At 51.0% G+C, this 22,084-nt stretch overlaps 1 protein-coding gene across 8 annotated transcripts in view; it reads left to right on the top strand.

Moving 5' to 3' along the window:
• Window positions 1-20,771, top strand: part of OSBP2 (oxysterol binding protein 2) — a 164,080-nt gene extending 143,309 nt beyond the window's left edge. For 4 of the 8 annotated variants that reach the window (XM_059895152.1, XM_059895148.1, XM_059895147.1 and 1 more), the window contains 11 exons: window positions 1,533-1,725; window positions 2,274-2,391; window positions 5,369-5,417; window positions 5,666-5,812; window positions 6,694-6,939; window positions 9,328-9,448; window positions 9,699-9,802; window positions 9,875-9,970; window positions 10,056-10,240; window positions 18,716-18,942; window positions 19,206-20,771. In XM_059895152.1, the coding sequence (XP_059751135.1) occupies window positions 1,533-1,725; window positions 2,274-2,391; window positions 5,369-5,417; window positions 5,666-5,812; window positions 6,694-6,939; window positions 9,328-9,448; window positions 9,699-9,802; window positions 9,875-9,970; window positions 10,056-10,240; window positions 18,716-18,942; window positions 19,206-19,351 (1,632 nt within the window). In that variant the 3' untranslated portion in view covers window positions 19,352-20,771. Of the gene's footprint in view, window positions 1-1,532; window positions 1,726-2,273; window positions 2,392-5,368; window positions 5,418-5,665; window positions 5,813-6,693; window positions 6,940-9,327; window positions 9,449-9,698; window positions 9,803-9,874; window positions 9,971-10,055; window positions 10,241-18,715; window positions 18,943-19,205 lie in introns of those variants that run through there. The other 4 variants (XM_059895149.1, XM_059895155.1, XM_059895150.1 and 1 more) reach the window with 3 other exon arrangements.
• The last annotated feature ends 1,313 nt before the right edge of the window (window positions 20,772-22,084 follow it).

The raw sequence follows: 22,084 nt of genomic DNA, 5'->3' as shown, positions 1-22,084 counted from the left end.
GCTGCTGGGAACTGAGCCTCAGTTTCCTCATCTGTCAAATAGGGACGATCCCTCTCCTCCCACCTCAAGGATTTTGCTGGGTGAGCTGAGACCGGGGGGTGGGGTGTGCTGCGAATGCAGGGTCTGTGGGGCTTTACCATTGTGGCTCACGGACAGGACATGGGCTCAGTGGGGCTGAGTGACCCATGCGGGAACTGGGCCTTCCCAGTCCTGATCATGCGACCTTTTCCACTACACTTTGCTGGTTGCCTTGGGCCTCCGTTTCCACATCTTCAGAAAGGTGGGGTGGGGGAGCCCCTGCCCTGCCCACTCTGCATGGTGCTGGGGGTGAGGTGAGATGGGATGACGGAAGGAAGGTGCCCAGGGAGGGCTTGTTAAGGAGTGACGTGCGGGGCCAGATGAGTGGCCAGCCTTCTGGAGCCCCAGGCTGGGGCCCTTTCCAGCAGCCAGGCCGCCACTGGGGCTTGGCTCCCTATGGGGCGGGAGAGCCAGCCGAGCCCAGGCAGGGTGAAGGCATGTGCTCGGGCGCCAGCCGTGATGAAGGGGGTGTCCATTGAGTGCCCCTTGGCCCCGAGCTCCGCGTCACCTCCCTGGCTCTTCCCAACAGCCCTTCAGGTAGTGCTGTACGGTCCCTGTCACACAGGAGGGGCACCGTGTCTCTCTCCCTGCAGGAATCAAGTCTGTAACCCTCAGTGTCAGACCTCATGTGATGTGCGTGGAGCCCAGTGGCCGGTGGGAAGGGGCTGGTGGGGAGTGGCGGCCTGAGATCACTGACGCAGGTTGGGCCGGGAACCATGTCCCTTCCGACCACGTTAGAGGAGTCCAGAAAGGGCAAGTCCAGCGGTGCCCTCCAGGGACAGCTGAGGCCCAGACCCTCTTCTCTACTGTGATGACAGGGGCAGAACAACCATCCTGTTTCCTAAGAGTGTGCTGGAACCACCTATGGACCTGGGAAGCTGAAAAGAATCTGGATGTCATAGTAGGCCACAAGTTTGAAGGGGGAACCTTAAAAGCAGAGTTTATGTGATACAGACTTTGAGGTAACTTGGTAGAAAGTTCGAGTCCCAGTTCCTCTGTCAGACAAGACCCTTTAGCTCTGAGCCAGGCGGTGTAGCAGAAAGGTGGCTTGCCTTCCTTCTGTGCCAAAGCCAGGGTCTGGCCTGAGCTGCTGTGTTGGTTCCAGTGGGGACAGGGGTTTTGACAAACCTAGGCCCAGCCCACAGTGAGGATGCAGCAGCTGAGAGCTGGGGCCCCTGCCACCAGGAACACCCAGCACCCCAGCTGATACTGGCGAGGCAGCATGACCAGCAACACCGGGTTTAGTGCTCTCAAATGGCATCTTGACTGTGGGGCACTGACCAGGGCAGATGCCAGGCTGGTTCTGAGAAAGCCGGGGTCCCCATGACTCCACGGAAGCCACAGGGGGCAGCAAAGGTGTTTCTGACCCACCTGCGAAGGGAGGGGGAGGGGCCACGGCACCCCCGGGCCTTCCTCTCTGCCCTGCCTGGCTCACAGGCCACGCCCCCTCGCAGGCCTGCAGGGACTTCCTGGAACTAGCGGAGACGCACAGCCGGAAATGGCAGCGGGCTCTGCAGTATGAGCAGGAGCAGCGCGTCCATCTGGAGGAGACCATCGAGCAGCTGGCCAAGCAGCACAACAGCCTCGAGCGCGCTTTCCGCAGCGCCCCCGGCCGGGCCGCCAACCCCACCAAGAGCTTCAGCGAGGGTGAGCGGGCGTCTGTCCATCCATCCGGTCCACCCTCAGTGTCCCCTCTGTCAGCTGGCTCGGCTTACACAGCCCCCCCAGGACACGTACCCCTCAACGCGCCTACGTCTGGGCCCGCTTGGCCGACGTGCCTGTGTGCCTCTGTATCCCCCACGCCCTCACAGTGGGCACAGTCTCCCCATGTCTAGCCTCCCAATCTCCAGAGAAGAGCTCAGTGAGCCCAACTGTCCCCTCTGTGGCAGGGCTGCCTGGGTGCCAGGTGGCTGCCCACCTAACCTGGGGCTCAGGGTCACGGGTGCCCTGGGAAGGGGGTGCATCAGAAAGGGAGGCTGGGCCACAGAGAGACTGACCAGCATGTTTAGAGATCAGGGAAAGCTTCCGGAAGGAGGGAGGCTCTGAGCAAGAGGGTGAAAGTGCGTTCCAGGAAAGGGAACGCAGGCACCACAGCCAGGTGACAGAGGTGGGGAGGGGCCGAGGGCTCTAGACCTCCCTGGGCAGGCACAACTGTTGAAGTCGCAAACTGAGGCAGTGGCTCTGTGTGTCTCTAGGAAGCCTCTTAACCACCAAAGGCGAGGACAGTGAAGAAGATGAAGATACCGAGTACTTCGACGCCATGGAAGACTCCACGTCCTTCATCACAGTGATCACTGAGCCCAAGGAGGAGAGGTGGGCCCGGGGCTGGGCGGCCACCTGGAAGGAACCTCTCCCGGCTCAGCCGCGCCGGCCTGTTCTCGTGCTCCACCTGTTCTTCGCACTTGGGGTTTTCTTTAAGTCTTGCTCCAGATGGTATTTTTGCTTAGATTGGTTCTGTTCTTCCTTAAATCAAAAATACCCAAATAGAGTTTGTATTGGGATTTCATTTTAAATGGACAACAGGGTATTGGCTGCATCCAGTTCCTGCCCCAGAGCCGCACACGGTCCCAGTCACTCCACCCACTGTGTCAGCATTCCAGAGCAGACTGGAGACACAGAAAGCCTCTTTTATTTTCTATTTCAAAGCCTTTGTTTCATTTTTCATAAGAGCTTGCTCTTTCAGGATCTTTCTAAATACACATTAATAGTAAATAAGACAGTTACTAGCACTGAAAGCCACGTTGCCACACTCCCTGGGACCCTCGGGAAGCGCCTGTGCTTGTGGACCGAGCTGGCAGGACACGTGCGGAGGGAAGCGCGTGAGCTGGGTGGGAGGCAGGGCTGTGGTCAGGGGAGCATGCGGGGCTTGAGCACAGATTTTAATATGATTCGGGGTTCAGTCCTCACCAGGGTTGCTATTCTCGTCAGGTTGCCTTAGGTCCTGACCCTAGAAGGGTTGGTGGGTATGGCAGCGTTCGGGGACACAGAAGTGGCCAACGAGCCCCACAGGAGAAAGAACTGACCGCAGCCCGTGCTGCCCACTGACACCCTCACCACAGGTGTGTCAGGACCACGTGCTCCACTGCTCGCCCTCAGGAACTGCAGACTTCCCAGCGGCCTCACTCTTACATATGTGCTGTTGCCTGCCCACCCCATGCTGCCTTCCCTGACCCCCCTGAAGCCCAGCCCGGCCGGGAGGAGGCCGGTGAAAACCTGTGGCTGCTCCTTTTTTGCCTCTGTGGACCAGCGTGTTTCACCACTTCCCTGTCCTGGTTTCTCCCAGGGAAAAGGCATGGTTTGGATTCCTCTTACCCCTCAGGGAGTTTCTGGTCCTATCAGTGGTATATTTCCATTTCCCAATCATATTTTTTATACATATATTTATTTTATTTATTTATTATCATCATCATTTTTGGCTGCGTTGCGTCGAGCAGGGGCTACTCTTTGTTGTGGAGCACAGGCTTCTCATAGCGGTGGCTTCTCGTTGCGGAACACGGGCTCTAGGCGTGTGGGCTTCAGTAGTTGTGGCACGCGGGCTCAGTAGTTGTCGCTTGCAGGCTCTAGAGCACAGGCTCAGTAGTTGTGGCGCACGGGCTTAGCTGCTCCGCGGCATGTGGGATCTTCCCAGACTAGGGATCGAACCCATGTCCCCTGCACGCGCAGGCGGATTCTTAACCACTGCGCCACCAGGGAAGTCCTCCCAATAATATTCTAAAAAATTTTTTAATTGAAGTTACTGGGTTGGCCAAAAGGTTCGTTCAGGTTTTTCTGTAACATCTTTTTGGCCAACCCAATACATATATTCTTTTCCATTATGGTTTACTACAGGATATTGAATATAGTTCCCTGTGCTATACAGTAGGACCTTGTTGTTTATCTGTTTTATATATAGTAGTTTCTATCTGCTAATCCAAAACTGCTAATTTATCCCTCTTCCCCCTTTCATAACCATAAGTTTGTCTCCTGTGTCTGTGAGTCTGTTTCATAAACAAGTTCATTTGTGTCATGTTTTAGATTCCACATATAAGTGATATCATATGATACTTGTCTTTCTCTGTCTGACTTACTTCACTTAGTATGATAATCTCTAGGTCCATCCACGTTGCTGCAAATGGCAATATTTCATTCTTTTTCATGGCTGAGTAATATTCCATTGTATATATGTACCACATCTTCTTTATCCATTCCTGTCAGTGGACATTTAGGTTGCTTCCATGTCTTGGCTATTGTAAATAGTGCTGCTATGAACGCTGCATTTCCCAATAATATTTAAAAATCGCTTATACTGCTCTCAAAATTAGCACAGCTTAGCTGTTCTGAAATTCCATTATCACCTGGTAGTGTCACCCTTTGGGCTGTGAGGCCAGGGGGGTCCTGCTCAGGTTCCCTCTGGCTCCCAGTCCACTCCCCTATTATACCTGGAGCCCCCAGGGCCTGGGCTTGCCTCCTGCATGCCCCGCCCTGGCCTCCTTCCATACCTCAGCAACAGCCCAGGCCCCTCTGCTCCCACCCGACCAGCAAGCAGGTGACCCTGTGCTCAGTACTCTTCCTCGGCTCCCCTGGCTCCTGGCACAGCCCCCAGTGCTCACGCAGCCCCCCAGCTCGTGCTGCAGCTGCACTGGGCAGTGGGCAGATCCTCTGCCGGGTGCCGCCGTGTCTGCAGTGCTTTCCCCCTCTCCCCAGGGACCTGGGTGGGTTCTTCCCATCCGAGGCCCTAACTGCCTAGTGCCCGTCCCCTGACAGGGCTGGCCTAGGTCACCCCTCCTGGGAGCTCCCTCAGAGCCTGGGCCCCTCAGCCAGAGTGCCCCCTGCTGCTCTGGCCACCATCTCACCACAAGTATTCCTGGGCACAGAGATCCATCCGACCCACTTCCTTCCCTTCCTGAATCCAAGTCGAATGCGGGAATCAGACCAGCACAGTGAGGACACAGTGGGGTCTGTCCATGCCAGAGGGGACCCACGGGGCTCCCGGGGGCTCTCCCAGAGGTGCCCACCCCTTGGCTTCTCTAGGTCCTGGTCAGCCAGTCCCCAGGAGGGGCCTGTGTGCGGGGACCCCTGGTGAGAACTTGGCTGGGCGGCTGCTGCCACAGGGCACCAGTGGGTGGGAGCCCCTCCAAACTGCTGCCCCAGGTCCCTCAGCCCCACCTGAGTCCTGAACTAGAGACACTCCCATTGGAGATGCAGGCTGCCCCTCGGACCTCACTGAGGGGACTGGATAGAAGGGGGGCCGGGTCCCCAGGAGGCCTCAGGATTTGTAAATAACTTGCCTTCCCTTTTGTGTTTCCTGCAGAAAAGCTGAGAGTGGGACTACAGGCTCCGTGGAATGGACCTCAGACAATGTGAGTGAGGTGGGACCCCGAAGGGGGGGTGAAGTGGGGAGGCCAGCACTTTGAACTCGGGCCCCCCAGGGGCGGGCCCTGTGCCTGGTGCCTTCATCTGAGCTCAGGCAGAGCCTTCCCCTCCCGCCAGCAATGTCCCAGTGCGGGCCTGGTCCTCAGACCGCCCTGGGCCAGAAGCGAGGGCGAGGCCTGGGGGCAGAGGAGGCGACCTGGCCTCTGCTGATGGGCGCACTCTGCTTCTCTGGTAGGTGCTAGACAGCACCTCGCTTGTGCCCCAGGGCCCCCCCAAAGTCAAGAGGCGTGTCCGCATCCCCGACAAGCCCAGCTACAGCCTTAATCTTTGGAGCATCATGAAGAACTGCATCGGCCGGGAGCTCTCCAAGATCCCCATGCCGGTAGGGGCCGGGCAGGGCGGCCAGGGGGGCCCTGGGGGCTGTTTTCTTGTGCGGGGACGGGAAGTAATGGCCTTTGGAAGTATACGCAGCCCTGGGTGTCATTTTCTTAATGAAACTTGAGGAGCATGTAACGTGTTATTGAATCGTGTTCCATCCGCACTGCTGAAATTCCCCCAGGGCAGAGGTCTCATGCTTGGAGGTAAGGAGCCAGGAAGGGGCTCTGCATTGATCAGACAGGGGGCCCTCAAAGTGCCTCCCACCCTGGTGGATGGGGAGTGGCAACATTGGGCTGTGTATGGGGCTGGGTGGACCCTCCTCCTCCATGCTGGGCTGCCCCTGGTCCCCACCCCAGCGAGGTCGCCAGCAGGCCAAGGGCAGGGCTGGCGTCCTTGTGCTGCCAGACCACAGTGGCATCTCCATGGAGCGGGAGCTGGGGGCTCCAGGCCAGACTTGGTTTCACTGTGTGACCCAGGACAGAAGACTTGCATAATAGCTCAGAATACGAGGTAGACCCACTTCATCCATTCATTCACCTATTCATTCATTCACTCATTCACTGATTCCTATGATTCACTGCTCTGGCATTTACATCCTAGGAGGGGAGAGTGACAGTAAATGTAACAGAATTCTGCCAGATGCAGCGGGTCAGAACGTGGTGAGGGCTGTGGAGAAAACTGAGGCAGGAGGGGTAGGGAGGCAGGCCAGTGAGTGGGGCTGTGGCTTTAGACAGGTCCTCAGATGAGCCTCTCTGTGAAGGTGGTCTGAGCAGTGATGTCCCTGAACATCTGAGAAAAGCAAGGCTGCCGTGCCGACAACCCCAGGTCTGTGCTCGGAGCGGTGGACGGTCTGTGCAGACCCCCGACCTGACACCCCGCCCGCAGGTCAACTTTAACGAGCCCCTGTCCATGCTCCAGCGGCTGACGGAGGACCTGGAGTACCACCACCTGCTGGACAAGGCAGTGCACTGCACCAGCTCCGTGGAGCAGATGTGCCTGGTGGCGGCCTTCTCCGTGTCCTCCTACTCCACCACCGTGCACCGCATCGCCAAGCCCTTCAACCCCATGCTGGGCGAGACCTTCGAGCTGGACCGTCTCGATGACATGGGCCTGCGCTCCCTCTGCGAGCAGGTGAGGCCCGCGCACGCTTCAGCCAGGCCTGGGGGTCAGAGCCAGACAAACGGGACGTGGCCTCTGACCGAAGGGGCCATCAAGCCAAGGTCCGGTCAGGCAGCTGGGCCTCATGCGGCGGGGGCAGGTCAGGGGCGCCCCACGGAGCAGGCCTCCTGGGGACAGTGTGGGCCGCGTGGAAGGAGAGCTGGGTGAGGACAGTCGGGTCTGGTGGGGGAGGGGAGGACGCCTCTCTCGGCCAGAAGGCATGGAGCAGTGGGGGAGGGGTGTTTGCTGGACGCCATCAGGGATTCGGGTGGGCTAGAGCATGGGGTCACCACTGAGCTGAAAGGGAGCAGCCTGCGCCCCACGGGGCCGCAGTCAGTGATGGTGGAGGCCATGAGTGTGAGGAGCCCAGGACCTGTCCTGGGCCAGGGCTCAGCTCACCTCCATCCTCTCCATCCCTTCTCCAGGCCTTCCCCGCAGGTACTGGTGTCCCCAAGGGGCGGAACCAAAACTGGGCCCCTCGGGCACCTCAGCCCAGCTCTGGCATCCTTGTCTGAAGGGGGCCAATTCTGTTGGTGCTTCACTGGGTGCCAGGAGGACCCAGGCAGGGGCTACATGAAGGCGCCCAGGATAGATTCGGGTCGGGCTGCCACTGAGTGTCTACCGTGCGCCAGCCGCTGCTGTGGGCCCAGGGGTTGAGCTCAGAAAGCAGACAGTTTGCAATCCGGTGGCTGGTTTCAAAGGCTTGCTCTGCCTGCTGTGCGGGCCTGTAGGAGGCCAGACCAGGGGAGGTAGGAGGTTGAGCACAGGCACCTTTAAAAAGAAGAGCTAGGGGTTTGCCTTGGATATGGGTAGGGAGGCTGGGGAAGGCGGCAAGGATGACCCAGGGTTCCTGGCCTGAACTACTACTGAGTACATTTCTTCGTTGAACATAGCTGATCAAGTAACACCCTCAGGAGTTGAGGGTGCAGCCAGCTGGGAAGTGGCCTGTTCTCGTGGGCAGGGGGGTGGGGAGCAGGTACTGTGGATGTGGATGGTTCTGGCTCTTTTAGGAAGGCCCGAGAGCAGTTTGGCAACACAGAGTGAGGGAGAGAGAAGGAGCCGAGGTCAGAGAGAAGGGGGCAGGCGGCAGAAGGCTCTTTGTGTGGGAAGAGTCACAGGAGGGCAGAGGAGGCAGTTTTATGAGGAACCGCCCCCCTCACCGGCTGCTGTGGGGAGAGTACAGCGCAGGGATAAGGGTGGAGCAGGGAGGCTGGGGAGGCTGGAGGCGGGGTGGGGGAAGGGCAGATTCTGGATGCTGTTTTGAAGAAAGAACAGCCAGGATTTGCTAAGGATTTAGATGGGGAGCATGAGAAAATGGGGCCAGCCACGACTCCAGAGCATTTGGTGTGAGCAGCTGGACCGACTGGATCGTCTTCCCGAGAAGGTGGTGCTGACACTGAGCTCCAGGGCCAGGTCGCTGGGGTCACGTCCCTGAATTTGCTGGTGGGTGGGCTTCAGTGGGGGCCCTGGCCACAGGCATCGGGCAGGCTTGGGGACGGCTCACTCATCACCCAGTTGCTGGCAAGTTTGGCCGGTGCTTCTGAGACGTAGGAAGGATGGGGGTGCCTCCTATGGGGACTGTCAGGAGCTCTGGGCCATCTGCACGGAGGGGTGCAGGGAGGCTGGAGCCCACTGCTGCAGTTCCGGGGCGAGGCTGGGAGACGGGAGGCTGGGAGAGGCTTTGCCCTAATCCTGTGACCAAAGGAGCCACAGAAATGAGGAGGGACAGATGAGGAAAAGATGGCAGTGTCCTGGTGGTGAAACCATAGTCAGGGTGCCCAGTGCTGGAGGGTGCTGGAGAGGACGGGGTGGAGGCACCGGGTGGGCAGAGGAGGCTGCACTGCCATCCGGGCTGGGACAGGACACCAGCTGGACTCCAGCTCTGGAGCCGGGCTGGCCGGGAGGCTTCCCATCCTGGGCCTCCTCAGTGCAATACAGCACGGCAGACGCAGCCTCTGCAGGCGATGGGCAGGTTAACTAGAAAGTGGGCCTGAAGCCCCTGGTAGAGCCTAACGCCCTCACTTTATTCACCCTCAGCACAGCCTGTCACAGTGTCATCACCCTCATTCCACAGCCCAAGTCAGGCGTGAAAACGCCCCGGCCACCAGCTCAGGCCCACAGTGGTTGGGGCGCCCCGGCCCTGCCCCCCTCCAGTGCCACCCAGGCTGCTCCCCCGGGCATGCCGTTGCTTTCCCACTGGAGCACTGTCCTTCCTGGGGGGCCTAGGCCCTGCCATGTGTCCTGGTTCCCAGGGCCACAGAGCCGTTCATACTGGGCACGGGGCAGGCTGTCCCCCGGCCGGTTGGGGGCAGGCCCGGGCCACGTCCAGCAGACGCTCACGGCCTGTGGGTCTGGTCTCAGGTGAGCCACCACCCGCCATCGGCCGCACACTATGTGTTCTCCAAACACGGCTGGAGCCTCTGGCAGGAGATCACCATCTCCAGCAAGTTCCGGGGGAAATACCTCTCCATCATGCCGCTAGGTGAGCGGGGGCAGAAGGACACTCTGGATGAGGGGGAGGGTTTGCCAACCCAGAAGCCAGCTTGGTGCCTCCAGGGGTGACGTTAGTCCCCCCGTAGACTTCCTGGATGTCCCCCTGACCTGTACCCTATCCCCAGTCTGCACAAATACTGCTTCTGGTTCTCAGGACCCTGGGACCTTGGGCGGTGGGTCAGGCTGGCTGGGACCCAGCATGGCAGGCCATGACCTCTGACCCTATATCTGGCCTCCAGGTGCCATCCACTTAGAATTCCAGGCCAGCGGGAATCACTACGTGTGGAGGAAAAGCACCTCGACTGTGCATAACATCATCGTGGGCAAGCTCTGGATTGACCAGGTCAGGGGATGCCCTCGGGGAGGGGCCGTGTGGCCCAGGGATCGGCCGCTGACCACTCCCCTCCCTTACCAGACAGGGGACGTCGAGATTGTGAACCACAAGACAAAGGACCGGTGCCAGCTAAAGTTCTTACCCTACAGCTATTTCTCCAAAGAGGTGGCCCGGAAGGTAAGCAAGGCCACCTCTCGGAGCCTGTCAGGGGGGAACCCCAGAGAGGGGCGTGTGCCTACGCTGGCCCTGCCAATGTCCCCAGGTGACAGGAGTGGTGAGTGACAGCCAGGGCAAGGCGCACTACGTGCTGTCAGGCTCGTGGGATGAACAGATGGAGTGCGCCAAGATCGTGCAAAGCAACCCCAGCAGCCCCAGCTTGGACGGGAAACAGAAAACGGTGTACCAGACGCTACCGGCCAAGCTGATGTGGAAGAAGTATCCGCTGCCGTGAGTGGGGCTGCGGGGGGAAGAGCAGGCAGGGAGCCAGGGAGGCGACAAGGAGGTGAGTGGGCAGTGGACAAGTAGGCGTCCCCGCCCGGCCAGCCAGGAAGCAAGCGGCGGGCACGGGAGGGTTCAGGCCACGCATGAGGGGAGCCAGACACCCGACTGTAAATAAGCGTGACACCATCAGGTGGCAGCACGTCCTATGCAGAGACTTTAAACAGGCTGATTGATAGGACAAGTCCCCATAGTCCAAGGAATGAAAACCAAACATGAAAATAAGTGCAGGAAACTATAAAAAGTGGCGCAACTGATTCCAAAGAGAATGAAACAGAAATTCTACAAAGGAAACATAAAGTAACTGAAATTGAGAACTCCATGGGAAGGTTTAATAGAGAGAACCCATTGACCGAATATAGGTCAGAAGGAATAATCAAAATCTTCAGATAGACAAAACCTGGAAAAGCCAAACACCTAGAAAGAGAAGGCTGGCCACCTGGTGACCCAGGGTGAGTCCCTGGAGCAGCCCCACAGGCTTCCCCGGAGCCTGGGAGGGTGCAGCGTCAGGACGCGTAGGGCACGTTGAGTTTGAGAGCAGGGTCCAGCAGGCTTCTGGTCAGAGTCCAGAAGCAAGAGACCATCTCACGAGTCTTATCTGAGGAGAAAACAGCAGAGATTTTCCACATCTAAATCTATACAGTGAAACTGTTGAATCTAGATCAGAGAAAATATTAAGCAGCCAGATTTTTAAAAAGATGTACTTTCTGAGGAACGGCAGACGGACAGCCATCTCCTCATCAGCAATAACGGGAGCCTGAAGACAGTCAAATGAAATCTTACACGTGCAGAAAGACTCACTGCCAGGTGAGAATTAATTACACACCCAGCAAGAACATCTTTACAGAGTAAAGTTGAAATAGACATTTTCAAGCCACTCATTTTGCCACCAGGAGACCAGCACTAAGGATAGAGCTCCCAGATAGAAGAACCAAGATGTGTGAAATGAGGAACAAAACCTATGTGAACAGTGAATAAATAAGAACAATAATGTCTCGTGGGGTTTAAAATCTAAATATTAAGTGCAACTGCACAATCAGGTAAGTCAGAAAACTGGAAACTTTTCAAAGGCCCTTGTGCTACCCAAGAGGAGGGTCAAGATGCACACTAATTTCTGACTATGTGAACTATGCATATTGTAATTCCTAGAGTAGCTACTAAATTAATATGTTTAATTGGAATCCCAGAAGGAAAGGAAAGGAAAGAAAAAATAGAAAGGAGAGAGAAATAGTTAAAGAAATGATGGAAATAAATTTCCCCAAATAAAAATAAACAGATGAAAGACCTTGGGTTGAAAGGGCCTGCTGCAGTTCCAGAGACAAGAAACAAAGAAAAACTTCTGCCTAGACCACAATATACTGAAAATTAAGGACACCAAGGAGAAAATTCTAATAGCTTCCAGAGAGAAAAGATTTCAGTAGAGAATGAAGAATCAGATTGACATCAGATTTTTGGAGTAATATTTCAAAGTAATGAAGAAAATGAAATTAGAAGTTAAAAGTTTCTGTCCAGCTGAGCTATCATTCAAATATGAGGCTGTGATAAAAAAACAAAATGGTCTCAGGTGAACAGCCTCAGAAGGTTTGCCACACAAAAACCCACAATGAAAACAGTAGTTTAAAAGGGGGAGGGAAAAAATCCAGAAGGTGCTACAGTAGGTATATGAAATAAAAGGTTGTGTGCGGGAGGGATTTTTAAAATAATTACTAAGACCAAAGAAAAACAGAAAATGTTCCCACAATAGTCCAGAATTAAAAGTGTAGATGATGTTAACACAGTGGAGTCTAGGGAGACAGAGGACACCAAGGGATGTGAAGGTAGAGACCAACAGAAGATTTTTAAATCAGTAAAAAATATTAAAAAGACAAATAATAACAGCAAGTTAACACAGTAGAAATAAGTCCAGGCATAATAATATAAATAGATGAAACTCACTAGTTAAAAAAGCAAAATATTGGGTTGGCCCAAAAGTTTGTTCGGGTTTTCCCTACCATTTATGGAAAAACCTGAACGATCTTTTTGGCCAACCCAATACTAACTGACTGGATTTTTAAAAATCCAGATGCATGCACCTTCTAAGAAAGATCCAAAGCCTAAAGATGGGCAAAGGTTGAAAGTAAAAGATAGACATATCATGAAAATACTAACCAAAAAGCTATAACAGCTATATTAATATAAGGTAAAAACAGACTTTAAGACAAAAGCATTATTAGGAATGGAAGAGTTGCTACATGATAAAATGTTGAGTTCTTCGGGAAGATATGAACAGTATGCATGATACAAACATTATGCATGTAGTGAAAGAGCCTCAAAAATACACAAAGCACATATGGAGAGTAAAGGGAGAAATGGATAAATCCATCACCACACTGGAAGACTGAGAGATTTCAACACACCCTTCTCACTTGTTGAGAGTCAAATGGGGAAAAGCAACCCAGCAAGATGGAGAGCGAAAAAACACAGGATATACATATACTTATGGCTGCAACAGAGGACATGCTTTTTCTCAAGTATACGTGGAATTTATGCAAAAATCAATCGTGTACTAAACCCTAAAGAAAGCCTCAACAAATGTACAGAGGGTAGCACACAGACCACAGCCTATGATAAGACAAATTAGAAGTTATGAACAAGATGTCAAAAAGTCCCCACATATTTGGAAAAAAATTTAAGTTGCTAAATAGTTCATGGACAAAATAATAAATTAGAATGGAAATTTTAAAATGCCTAGAACTGAATGAGAAGAAAAAGATATCAAAACTGGCTGGATATACCAAAGGCAAAGTTTCAAAGGAAATGTATTGCCTTAAATAGGTATATAAGCTTATTAAAGCTTTTTCATTCTAAGAAATTAGAGAAAGTGCAACATACAAACTGAAAGAAAGAAGAAAATATACCTTAAAAATAAAAGCAGGGCTTCCCTGGTGGCGCAGTGGTTGAGAGTCTGCCTGCCAATGCAGGGGACACGGGTTCGAGCCTTGGTCTGGGAAGATCCCACATGCCACGGAGCAACTAAGCCTGTGAGCCACAATTGCTGAGCCCGCGCGTCTGGAGCTTGTGCTCCGCAACAAGAGAGGCCGCGATAGTGAGAGGCCCGCGCACCGCGATGAAGAGTGGCCCCCACTTGCCGTAACTAGAGAAAGCCCTCGCACAGAAACGAAGACCCAGCACAGCCATAAATAAATAAATAAATGGATCATCACATTAAAAATAAATAAACAAAATAAATAAATAAATAAATAAATAAATAAATAAAAGCAGAGGGACTTCCCTAGTGGCACAGTGGTTAAGAATCCACCTGCCAATGCAGGGGACACGGGTTCAAGCCCTGGTCCGGGAAGATCCCACATGCCGTAGAGCAACTAAGCCCGTGCACCACAACTACTGAGCCTGCGCTCTAGAGCCCGCGAGCCACAACTATTGGGCCCGCGTGCCACAAGTACTGAAGCCCGTGCGCCTAGAGGCCGTGCTCCGCAACAAGAGAAGCCACTGCAATGAGAAGCCCATGCACTGCAATGAAGAGTAGCCCCCACTCACCACATCTAGAGAAAGCCCATGCACAGCAACGAAGACCCAACGCAGCCAAAAATAAATAAATAAATGTATTAAAAAAAAAAAAGTTTAAAAAGTCAGAAGTTGGTCTTTGAGGGAAAAAAACAGAAAACTACTGGCAAGACTGATCAAGAGAGAATATAGAAATAAATATTATTAATGTTTTCATTATGTTTATTATATTTAAAGTATAAAGAGATTATTAAAATTCTGATTGGAAGGACAAATTTTTAGAAAAATATAAACAAGAACTGAGTCTAGAAGAAAAAAAAAAAAGCATGACTAGTCCTATAATTAAAGATACTGAAGCAGTAGTTTAAAAATTTCCACAGGGAAAACACAAAGCCCAGGTAGTTTTATAGGTGAATTCTACCAAGTTTTCAAGAAACATATATCCTAATTTTATAGAAAATCTTCCAGACCACAGAAAAAGAAATACTTTCCTTTCTTATACTGTGAGGCCAGTATAAGATACCTGATACCAAACCAGGCTAAAAGAGTAGTAGGAAAGTAAAAGTTCTACCCTCTTTCACTCATGGATAAGCACAATTCCAAAACAAGACATCAGAAAATCCAACAGTATATAAAAAAGATAACATTCTTCAGTCATGTTGAGTTTATCCTGGGTACACAAGGATGAGTCTGTACTAGAAAATCCATAAATTTGTTACATTAACAGATCTGAACAAAAGGCATCTTAGGTGCCTCAATATAAGATTAATATGCAAAAGTCAGTTGCATTTCTATACACTAAAAGAAAACAACTAGAAAATACAGTTTAAGAGAAGACACCAATGATCATATCAGAGAATATCAAGGACCTTGTAATAAATCTTATCATATATGTAAGACCTCTACAGAGAAAATTATAAAACTTTGCTGAGATATCAAGGAAGAGCTAAATGAATGGAGAAAGATACCACGTTCGTGGGTAGAAAGGCTAAGTACTATTAATATGTCATGATCTAAAGAGTCGGTAAATCAAACAAAATCCCAATAGTGATTTTCATGGAACTTGATATTATGATTTCTTAATTTATATTGAAGAATAAAGGGCCAGGATATTTCTAAAAACAAGAGGACTTGCCCTATTAGATACTTATTTTGAAGCTATAGTGAAATAGAATAGTAAGCCTGGAAACTATGCCCTGGATGTGTATATATCTTTGGTATATAACAAAGGTGCCGTATCATATCACATGGAGAGATGACACCATCCACTAAAAGGATCTGGGGAAAATGGTTACCCATAGAGAAAAAGATTAAGTGAATCTTTCCCTTACATTATAACAAAAATCAACTCCAAATAAAGGTCTTACAGTAAGTATTAAGTTTGACTTACTGTTAAACACTAAGTTAAACTCTAAGTAGAGGGACTTCCCTGGTGGCGCAGTGGTTAAGAATCCACTTGCCAACGCAGGGGACAGGGGTTCAATCCTTGGTCCGGGGAGATCCCACATGCTGCAGAGCAACTAAGCCCGTGCGCCACAACTACTGAGCCTGCGCTCTACAGCCCATAAGCCACAACTACTGAAGCCCGTGCGCCTAGAGCCCGTGCTCTGCAACCAGAGAAGCCACCACAATGAGAAGCCCGTGCACTGCAACGAAGAGTAGCCCCCACTTGCTGCTACTAGAGAAAGCCCACACGCAGCAACAAAGACCCAATGCAGCCAATAAATAAATAAATAAATAAATGTTCCTTTAAAAAATAAATAAATAAAAAATAAATTCTAGTCTTTCTGTATCCATATACTATTAAAAAAACCCCAAAAAACCCTAAGTAGAAAATATAGATGAGTATCATCTAGAACTTAAGGAAATATATCTTAAATAAGACAAAAACACTGATGTATTCAATTATATTAAAATGCTTCTGTTCATTAAAAGAAATTTTGCTGGGGCTTCCCTCGTGGCTCAGTGGTTAAGAATCCACCTGCCAATGCAGGGGACATGGCTTCAATCCCTGGTCTGGGAAGATCCCACATACTGCAGAGCATCTAAGCCCGTGCGCCACAACTACTGAGCCCCCGTGCCACAACTACTGAAGCCCGGGTGCCTAGAGCCCGTGCTGTGCAACAGGAGAAGCCACCACAATGAGAAGAATGAGAAGCCCATGCAATTGCAACGAAGAGTAGCCCCTGCTCGCTGCAACTAGATAAAGCCTGTGCACAGCAACGAAGACACAACGCAGCCAAAAATAGATAAATAAATAAATAGGAACAAAAAGAATACATACAGACCTTCTAATGAATAAATAAAGCAAAAACAATCCAATGGGAAAGTGCAATTCATGAACAAGAATTTCACACAAGAAGAAATATATGGCCAATCACCATATGAAAATGATAACATCATTGGTAATCAGGGAAATGCAAATCAGAACCACAATAAGATGCAGTTTTACCTTCATTTGATTTGAAAAAATGAACAGTCTGGTAATATCAAGTGTTGAAGAAGATATGGATCCACAGTATCCCTTATACATCACTGGTGGGAATGTGAGCTGGTACGACCATGCTGGAAAGCAGTGTGGCCTTACCTCCTAAAGAAGAACATCACAGACTCTGCAGCCCAGTAATCCCACTTCTAGGTGTATACTCAAGAGAAATTCCTATAAACGTACAACAGGAAACATGAATAAGATTACTCAAAGCAAAACTTGGAAACAACTCAAACTTATTGGATGAATAACTAGTATATTCACACAAGGCAATATTTACAGTAGTTGAGACAAATGAACCACAGCAACATACAATACAGATAAATCTTAGTAATATAATATTAAGTTTAAAAAAAGCAAATCCCAGAAGATTACATACATCATGATATTCTTTTTACACAGTTAAAAACAAGTATCTAAAATATATGTATATGAACACACACACAGACATACACACACACTTAAGACTACTTAAAGATGCAATAAAATTATATTAAAAGGAAAGCAAAGGACTGATGAACCCAGGAGTCCTGCCAGTGGCTACCTGAGAGGAGGATGGATTGGTGAGTTTTCCCTATGGTTAGATGTAGATTTTGTCAGGATTCTACCTTTTGTTTAGGTGGCAAGGTCGCATTAATACAAGCAGGCCGGGGCTTCCTTCGTGGCGCAGTGGTTAAGAATCCACCTGCCAATGCAGGGGACATGGGTTCGAGCCCTGGTCCAGGAAGATCCCACATGCCGCGGAGCAACTAAGCCCATGCACCACAACTACTGAGCCTGCGCTCTAGAGCCTGCGAGCCACAATTACTGAAACCTTTGTGCCACAACTACTGAAGCCCACGCACCTAGAGCCAGCGCTCCGCAACAAGAGAAGCTACCGCAATGAGAAGCCCACGCACGGCAACGAAGAGTAGCCCCTGCTCCCTGCAACTAAGGAAAGCCCGTGCGTAGCAACAAAGGCCCAATGCAGCCAGAAATAATTAATTAATTAATTAATTGAAAAAAAAATACAAGCAGGCCATGTAAGGACCAACGTACCAAGTATTATGACTAATTCAAAACTTTCACAGTATCAAAGCAGTATAAAAAGAAAAAAAAGAAATAAGATAGATTTAAATCCAACATATTAGTAATTACATTAAGTGTTCCCATAAGCTTTCAGACAAATTTTTAAAAATCAAACTTTATGTGGTTTACAAAAAATACATCTAAATAAAATAAAGATTGGAATAAAAGGATGGAAAAAGATATGTATACATAGAAATACTAACCAAACAAAAGCTGCCTTCAGCTATAGTAATATCAAAACAGACATTAAAACAAAAGACCAAAAAGTGACAAAATGATAAAGGTTCAATTTGCCAGGAAGATTTTAAATTTGAATATACCCTGTACCTAATAACAGCCCCAAAATATACACAGCAAAAGTTGATAAAAATATAAGGAGAAATGGACTAGTTTACAACCAAAGTGGGAGATTTTAACATACTTCTTTTAGTAATGGATAGCAGAAGAAAAAGTCTGGAGGACAAGTTTGAACAATAGAACCTTCAGGACAGCTGTAGAACACTGCACTCAACAACTGTGGGAAACGCAATTTCTTTGATTACATGTGGAACGTTTGCAAAAAGTGACCATATACTGGGCCATAAAACAAATTTCAAAGAGATGAAATTATACGAAGTATACTGTTTGACTCCAAAGCAAGTGTGCTAGAAATAAAGATGACTAGAAAAATTACCATATATTCATAAACTTAAGAAATGTACTGCCAACTAATCCATAGGACAAAGAAAGTATAATGAAAATTAGAAAATATAACTGCATTATAATGAAAATAATACATAACAAAAATGGTAGAATGCAGCTAAAGCAGTAGTTGGAGTGAAATGTGTAGCCTTGAAATGCACATATTAGAGAAGAAGAGACATGGGAAAATACGGAGCTAAGCATCCATCCCAGGAAGTTAGAAAAGGAGCAGCAAAAGAAACCCCAACAAAGTAGAAGGAAGACTATACAAGCAAAATCAGTAAAGCAGAAAAACCTAAAATAGGATCAACAAAGTTTTATCTTCCACCAACGAAGAAAACGGACAAATCTCTGACATGACTGGGTAGAGAGAAGGTGCATAGCACCAACATTACAGATGCGAAAGAGGACACTGCTGTCACACACATTAAAGGAATAATAATGAGGACATTATGAAACACTTCGGGCTGATATATATGAAAAATTGGACAAGATGGGCAAGTTCCCAGAGAAGTACAATGTGGCAAAACAGATGCAGGTCGGTGGAGCCTGCAAGGTGCAGGGAGGAAAGGGCGAGGTGGACGCGAGGCCAGGTTGGGGGGGTTCATGGGGTGGACATGCAGGAGGGGAAGCAGAGGGGGGACCGAGTGCATCCCGGCAGCTCACCCCATGGGGCCCCGCAGGGACAACGCAGAGAACATGTACTACTTCTCGGAGCTGGCCCTGACCCTCAACGAGCACGAGGAGGGCGTGGCACCCACCGACAGCCGCTTGCGGCCCGACCAGCGGCTGATGGAGAAGGGCCACTGGGATGAGGCCAACACGGAGAAGCAGCGGCTGGAGGAGAAGCAGCGCGTGAATCGGCGCCGGAGGCTGGAGGCCTGCTCGCGGGGCTGCGGTGCAGAGGAAGGTGAGGCCGGTGGGGAGGGGGACCCCCGGGAGCGAGGCCAGCGGGAGAGGGGACGGGGGTCTCCCAGGAACTGGGAGGAGATGAGGGGACTGGAAGAAGCTGAGGGGGAGAGAGGGGGTTCCCTGGGGGCAGGGAGGGGTGCTGGAGAAGGCGGGCACCCCAGGGGCGAGGAGGAGGGCCAGCAGGAGAGGGGACAGGGAGTGGTTTCCTGGGGCGCTGGGAGGAGGCAGGCTGCCCGCCCGCCTGCCCACTGTGCCACCCAGCAGAGAAGGAGGCTGAAGTGTACGTGCCGCTGTGGTTTGAGAAGAGGCTGGACCCGGTGACTGGGGAGACGGCCTGCGTGTACAAGGGTGGCTACTGGGAGGCCAAGGAGAAGCAGGACTGGCACATGTGCCCCAACATCTTCTGAGCGCCACCCCCCTCCTGCAAATACAGGCGGCTGCACAGCCTGGTCCACCTTCTATTTAATGCACTCAATTTAGTACTCAGCTGCCCTCCCCACCTTTTCGTTCTTCTGTTTTTTAATAACACTTTTTTTGGGCTCCCACCTTGGAAGGAGGAAGTGCTGACCCGGGTTCTCTCCAGCCTCCAGGTGCCCTGGGTCTCCTATGACCCTTCATCATGGACTTGAGCCCCATCAGGACCCCCAGCTCCAGTTTCCACACCTCAGGCAGGCTGGCCCGGGACCTAGGCTGCTCCAGTCACTAGCCCCCCAGGGAGGAACTGGCCCCCTCCCAGGGAGCCGCTTTTGACTTTTTTAGAAAAAAAATGATCTCCATTTCTTTCCAGCCAAGATATTTAGTAAATATTTTTAGTACAGCACTTGGTGGACAACTTTCTAAGTGTGCTTTCTTGCCACAGAAGTGTCCTGGCAAGAGCCCCTTCTTTTTAAGACATTGGGAAGCCAGACGGACCCCTTTGAGTCGGGAGCATTTTGTAGCTCAAACAGCAAGGCCGTCTGTATGTGAGCTGCCCGCCCCCCAGGAGCCCAGGACCCCCCAGAGAAGGGAACCAAGGGCCGCCAGGCCCAGGAGAGCACAAGTCAGTTGTCTCTGGAGCTAGAGCCCCACGCATGGTGGGGAAGGGGGCACTGAGGGGCCGCCATGTGGATTTGAGGGCAACAGCCCCTGCCTAGCCCTGGCCGTGCTGGGGCTGCTCCCCAGCCCCACAGAGGCCGGGCCTGCGGCGCTCCTGCCACAGAACCCGGCCCCAAATCAGCAATAAGAACCAACCCTCGGCTCAGCCTGGGTTGGTATCCTGGGCACCAGAGAACCCAGAGTCCCGTCTCTGGGGTGCCCCATCTCAGCACCCCTGAACTCTTTATTTGCCTGATATATATATATATATATATATATGATATATAAATATATATAAAATAGCTATTTTGCTTAAATTTTTATGGTATGTAGAAGTGAGAAAATGATGACGACAGGGTGCTCCTGTCTGAGTTTGGCCCTCCTGTCAGCTGTGCCCTGCCCTCTCCTCAGATTCCCTTCCAGTGGCTTCTGCCAACTGTGGGGGGGGCCTGGGCCACTGTGGCCACTGTCCCAGCCCCTCAGAACTCCTACTCAACCTTTCACACTTCAATTTGGTCCTGAAAGTTCATCACAAAGTTTTACTTTCTACTCCAGGACTGGTTTTGTTTTTATAAAAAAAACAAAAGTGAAAACACCAACGTGTGAAATGCCTTAGGGTGCCCACTGGAGGGCGGGTGGGCAGGCAGGCAGCCCCATGAGGCCTGCGGCAGAACTGTTCAATGTTCTTTTTCTCAGAACTGAGTGAGCACCTTCTGACCAGTAATAAAAATCTTGGAGTTTTCCACGGCCCCATCCCTGAGTCTGTCTGTGACTGGGAGGAGCGGGGCTGACACGGGAGAGCAGGTGACAGCCCACAGGTGGCATGGGGGAGGAGTGTGGGGCTCTGTTCTGCTCAGCGCCAGAAGCAGGCAGTGGGAGGTTGGTCTGGATGGGGAGGGCCAGGGATGGAAGACCTGGTGGGACAGGGTCTGGGCCAGGAAGGCTGCAGAGGGCTGAGGTGGCACCTACTGGAGGGTCACAGTTTGGCCTGGGGCCAGGCCAAGGCCCTCACCACTCTCCACAGAGAACACTGGCCCTGGTGAGGTCTAGGGTTGCTCAGTGACCATGACCTGACCTCAAGCAACTTGGATCACTAGCTCCCGGGACCCGAACAAGGGTGGCTGGTCTGGCCCAGTGGGTCCTCCTCCCACTGCCAGCACTTCCAGGTGACAGGATGGAGTGGGGCAGGGCACCACAGGGGCATCAGAGCCAGGCTCTAGCCACCTGTCCCAACACCCCAGTGCTGTGGGATCCAAGGCTGGTACCGTACAACTCCTTCCTTTCCAGGGCCTTAACTTTCCCATCTGTGGGGAGGCAGGCACCGGTGAGTCCCTGCCGAGGTGCTGGAGGGGCAGCCCTCACTGGAGAGAAGGGCATGCGGTGAGGCAACCCCAGGATAGCCCTGACCCAGGAGGCAGTGGAGGATCTGCCAGGGGAGGGAATGGAATATAAGAATAGAATTTTCATATATCCAAATATGACAACAGCAAATAGAATCCAGCCACATACAAAAAACTGATACCCCAAATTGGTAAACATATGCCCAAGCTGGTTTTACACAGTTATGCAAGAATGGGTCAAAATTGGGAAGCTTTTAGTTGTAAATCATTCATTGTACCAACTAGTTCAAGAGGGACTTCTGCTTCTGGATGGTAGACTAAATGCCTGGATTATCCTTCTTTGTGGAAAACTAGACATGTTGGATAAAATTTTAAAACACCTTAAATGCATCCATGAGCTGGAATGGATATAAGGAATCCTCAGGCCAAAAATTAAGTGGGTGTGGAAACCTGGGGAGATAAGAGCTCTGAAGTCTGCTTCTCACTGGCATTTACTGAGCCCACTGAGCCTAAGTTTTCACTGCCTCAAATGACCTGCCTGATATAGGGCATCCAGTTTGAGATAATCTCCCTCAAGCTGGGCCCCCCAAGGGCTATACCTTCAATATAATGGTGACTCAAGAATAATAAAATACAAGGAAAATTGCTTGTCTTAAAGGTTAGTCATAAGCAGAGCAGAAAAAAAAATCCCCTAAGAATCTGTTATCAGGAGCAGACCCTCACTTG

The sequence above is a fragment of the Balaenoptera ricei genome, chromosome 14, assembly GCF_028023285.1.
Source record: "Balaenoptera ricei isolate mBalRic1 chromosome 14, mBalRic1.hap2, whole genome shotgun sequence".
Lineage (NCBI taxonomy): Eukaryota > Metazoa > Chordata > Mammalia > Artiodactyla > Balaenopteridae > Balaenoptera > Balaenoptera ricei.
Note: the sequence above shows the minus strand (reverse complement) of the source record. Positions and strands in the feature narration are given on the sequence as shown.